The 4,720-nt window shown below is 37.6% G+C and overlaps 1 protein-coding gene across 1 annotated transcript; it reads left to right on the top strand.

Annotated features, from left to right (window-relative positions):
• The first annotated feature begins 361 nt into the window (after window positions 1–361).
• Window positions 362–4,121, top strand: LOC109013245 (probable glucan 1,3-beta-glucosidase A). The gene is made up of 8 exons (XM_018995272.2): window positions 362–564; window positions 816–935; window positions 1,026–1,214; window positions 2,306–2,461; window positions 2,591–2,760; window positions 2,913–3,062; window positions 3,232–3,584; window positions 3,747–4,121. Exons 1-8 carry the CDS (start codon window positions 376–378, stop codon window positions 3,926–3,928), a joined length of 1,509 nt encoding a protein of 502 aa, XP_018850817.1. The 5' UTR covers window positions 362–375; the 3' UTR covers window positions 3,929–4,121.
• Window positions 4,122–4,720: the final 599 nt, after the last annotated feature.

Genomic DNA, 4,720 nt, shown 5'->3' with positions numbered 1-4,720 from the left:
ATCTCTAACGGAAGCCTCCAGCAGTGAGAGGAATATTGCTCAATTTTTTTTCAGCAATGAGAGGAACACTGCTCATTTTTTAAGTAACGCGGAAACGTGAAGCTTACGTTTTGTGTTTGGGCAAGTTTGACGAGTGAAATGAAAATTTTATGTTTTATTTTAATGTTTAAAATATTATATTTTAGTATTATTGTTGTATTAGAATTTAAAAAAGTTAAATTATTTATTATATTTTATATAAAAATTTAAAAAATATATAATAATAAAATAAAATAAAATAAAAATTTTATATCTCGTCCGATCTCCCAAACCCACCCTTAAAATTTTTGTATATAATTGGCCTGAGCGCTTTGCATTCCTCAATTAGAGTGACGAATGGCTTACCACTCGTACGTAACTCTTTTTTGGGCTTTCTACCTTTCATACCTTCTATCTCTTTCCAATGCACAGAGTACAGCAAGCTTCAACTTGCCAGTTAAAGCTGTAAATCTTGGAGCTTGGCTTGTTACGGAGGGATGGATGAAACCTTCTCTCTTTAAAGGAATAATTAACAAAGATCTCTTGGTAAGAATAGTAGAATACTCTCCATGGTTCAATGTATTAGAATTACACTCACATATATATGCATCATCCATGGCCCAGGTACTGTTTTATGTATTTCAATTCATTTTGACTTGTCAAGATTTTGGGTAAGATTTTGGGTAGAATAGTAGAGTACTCTCCATGGTTCACATAGTTTTGAAGAATATCAAGTGTCATCTTGTCAAGATTTTCCGATTTATAACTGATATGCATCTTAATCTGATTTTGGGTAGGATGGAACTCAAGTTCAATTCATGTCTACGAAGCTGCAGACGTATCTATCAGCAGAAAATGGTGGTGGAACCAATGTTGTTGCGGACCGTACCTCGGCCTCCGGTTGGGAAACTTTCAGGGTAGGTTCTTGATCAACAATCATTATTTAAGCAAAGCATAAATTAATATTGCAATCAATATGTCTCTGGTTTCCACAAAACATGATGCAGTTGTGGAGGATCGATGAGTCTTCCTTCAATTTTAGAGTGTTCAACAAGCAGTTCGTGGGGCTGGGAAACCAAGGAAACACAGTAGCAGTTTCAAATGCACCTGGCGTCTCTGAAACATTTCAAATCATTAGGAAAGATGGTGATCCAAACCGTGTTCGCATTAAAGCAACAAATGGGTTTTTCCTTCAGGTATTTGCTCCTTCTTAAAAGCTATAGTTTGACATCAATTTCCAAGTTGTTCGTTGGTGGGTTTGGTGACCATGTGCCCTAATTCCGACAGGGAATTCCATTTTAACTGTTTCGTGACTTTCCTACACATATCGCAATCTAAGGAAGTGCTAGTCTAGTCATAAATTAGTTTTTATGATGCAGTATATGTTAATATTTATTGTAGATTGTGATATTAAATGTGGATTTATTGAGTGTGAGTTATTATTTATTTTGTTAATCACTACCACAAGTGGTAAGAGTTGGGATTGGTAAAGACCCAAGGGGCTTACCCAAGCTAAGCCTTGAATAGGTACTTGAATGGGTGCAATGCATTAAAATTAATTTAGTGCTATTGGGGAGATTCAAACCAGTGCCATCCCTTTCGGGTGTGAGGTGCCTATCCATTGGGCTAGACATGCCTCATGTCCTTTAAACTATTAATTACCAGTTGAAAAGTCACAATTCAAGAGGTGTGATGTTTCACAAGGTTCCACTTCATTCTCTATAAATAGAGGATGCAACCCACGAATTTTATTAATTTCATACTCTCGTATTTTCAGTCTCATACACAATTTTGTAGAGAAACTCTGAAGGAAAAACGTCATAATTGCTATCTGCAGTTGATGAATTTGTTGTATCTTGGAGGTGAATTGCTTGTAACTCGGTAACAAACACTTCTGATTGGGAGCAATTATCGCCTTAAAGATAGTATTTTACACGACTCAAAGTCGCATTTATTTTTCAGATTACTGTACTCGCTCAAATTTCTTCAACAGTATATAATCAATGTGGGACCATCAATGCAATGTCTTCAAAAATCACTCAACAATCCTGGATATCACGATCAATGTGTTAGTCATTGCTTCCAAGGAATCTGGGATGTCAACCGATCTCAAATGAAAACAGGAGCTAAATTATATTATAGTTTAATCCATTTGATAGGCTAAGAAAAGTATTAATCATAATGCATCAAAATCAGTTCAAAAGTTCAATTCAACTATATCAGTTCAAGGAACAAATGCTGAAAATGCCTTAATGGCATTGCTATGGTACTTGTGCGTTTGAAATAGGCAACATCAGGAGTGTCGGTAACTGCTGATTATGGAGGCTCAGGTTGGGAAGATAGTAATCCCTCGGTCTTCAAAATGACCATAGTCAGGACCTTGCAAGGCGAATACCAAGTCACAAATGGTTATGGCCCAGATAGAGCCCCTCAAATTATGAAGGTAAGGATTTGAGTTTACATGTACTGATGTACAGATATGGAAGTTAGTAATCAACCTTGAGATAGTAATATCAACATGAGCCTTTTTGGAATTGATTAGTAAACTAATAATGCATTTTTTTCATCCCAGGATCACTGGAACACTTATATCACTGAAGAGGACTTCAGTTTCATGTCATCAAAGGGTCTGAATGCAGTCAGAATTCCAGTTGGGTGGTGGATTGCACAAGATCCGACACCACCAAAGCCTTTTGTTGGGGGCTCTCTGGAAGCCTTGGACAATGCTTTCACATGGGCTCAGTATGTAAAAGTGAATCATGCCACAGATATCTAGTAGACTAGTGTTAACTATAAAATGGATATTCTGTGCTTTTGGATATAGATCTGATTAGTGCAGAACAAAGTTTGTAACAAGTACTATAAAATGATTACTTCTTTGGACAATTATGCAGGAAATATGGGATGAAAGTAATTGTTGACCTGCATGCAGTTCAGGGATCACAAAATGGAAATGATCACAGTGGGACAAGAGACGGATATCAGGAATGGGGAGATTCCAATATACAGGATACGGTGGCAGTCATAGATTTCCTAGCAAAAAGGTTTAGTAAATTCTCCATTCTTGCTTACTAAAAGTACCATAACTGTGATTTCCTACTCCTGTTTTTGGACAAAATGGTTTGAGAAATGCTTCCTCAGAGTGACAGGTGCAACAGAGATAACTCAAATTGAGAGCAACACTGATCAGCTTTGGATGTTGCCTTTGTGCAGATACGCCAACAATCCAAGTCTTGGGGCAATTGAGCTAATCAATGAACCTGTTGCACCGGGTGTGACCCTAGATAACCTTAAAAAATATTACCAAGCAGGTTATGATGCTGTAAGAAAGTACACATCAAGCGCTTATGTGATCCTCTCAAACCGACTGGGACCTGCAGATCCTAAAGAGCTCCTCTCATTTGGTGGAAACCTCAATCGTGTAGTCATCGATGTGCATTACTACAATCTCTTTTCAGATACGTTTAGCCAGATGAATGTACAACAGAACATCGATTACATCGACAACCAGCGAGCTTCAGAACTCAGCACAGTGACAACTTCCAATGGCCCCCTCAGTTTTGTTGGTAAATACTAAAAATCCAATTTACCTTTATAAAGCAATCAGAACTGTCTTTAAAATTGAATGCTCACCTTAAAATCTCTTGATTTCCTTGTATTTTGCAAATTCATTAATCATGTCATTCCATGCAAACTCATAAGTTGAGTGGTGGTGGGGGGTTTTGCAGGGGAATGGACGGCAGAATTTGCGTTTAATGGGGCATCAATGCAAGACTACCAAAGATTTGCACAAGCTCAACAAGCGGTGTACGGGAGTGCCACTTTCGGATGGGCGTACTGGGCTTACAAGTGTTCACAGAACCATTGGAGCCTCAGGTGGATGATAGAGAACAACTATATAAAGCTCTAGATTCCTGCACTGACAACTTGCTTATCTATCTGCTTGATCAGATTTCCCTTGTAAGGTTTAAATAAAGCCATATCTTGGCTTAGGCAATAATGCTTTTTATACTGAGGAGGGCGGAAGTACAATGTAATATTTATAATAAGAAAGTAAAACGTTCCAAGCTTTGGCATTTGACATGCTCTTTAGTGATACTAAACTTCAATGTTCAATGATAACCATGGTTCTTCAGCCAGCTTGTCTCCAGTTGAGGCCTGCTCGAGAGAAATCCATGTCTATCCTTGTTATCAATGACTGGTCCAAAACCAGTGGTTCGCTTCAATTTCCTTCAAAGCAGGGATTCACCAGAGTAAATTGTAATGGACTCGAATCTTCTTATCATAACTTTAAGGGACGTATTAGGCTGAGTCAAAAAGAGAGAATCTCCCAACGTCTAACTTATACTATTCAGCATGCTTAATGAACTTGAAAAATGGGAAAAGCAACTGATGTGGTAGTTTTGCCTAGGCTAAATTTGATGTATTCAACCGCAGGGGTTTGTAGTTATAAGAGAAAAATACACTTAATCCTACAATTAGTAGGCCTTTCATACTTAGTCAAAAAAAAAAAAAAAAAAACAGAAGAAGAAGAAGTAGGCCTTTCATACTTTTGCATCCTGAACTAGCAACACTGAAATGCATGGTTAGGGTTGTAATCGGTTTGGTCCGACAGGTCACGGATCGAAAATTTAGGTCTATCATTTTTTTTGGACAGGACCAGACCATTATTTATCAATCCAGTCGGTCCATGAACATGTTT

Source organism: Juglans regia, chromosome 1 (genome assembly GCF_001411555.2).
Source record: "Juglans regia cultivar Chandler chromosome 1, Walnut 2.0, whole genome shotgun sequence".
Taxonomy (NCBI): Eukaryota; Viridiplantae; Streptophyta; class Magnoliopsida; order Fagales; family Juglandaceae; genus Juglans; species Juglans regia.
This window is presented reverse-complemented; position numbering and strand designations above follow the sequence as displayed.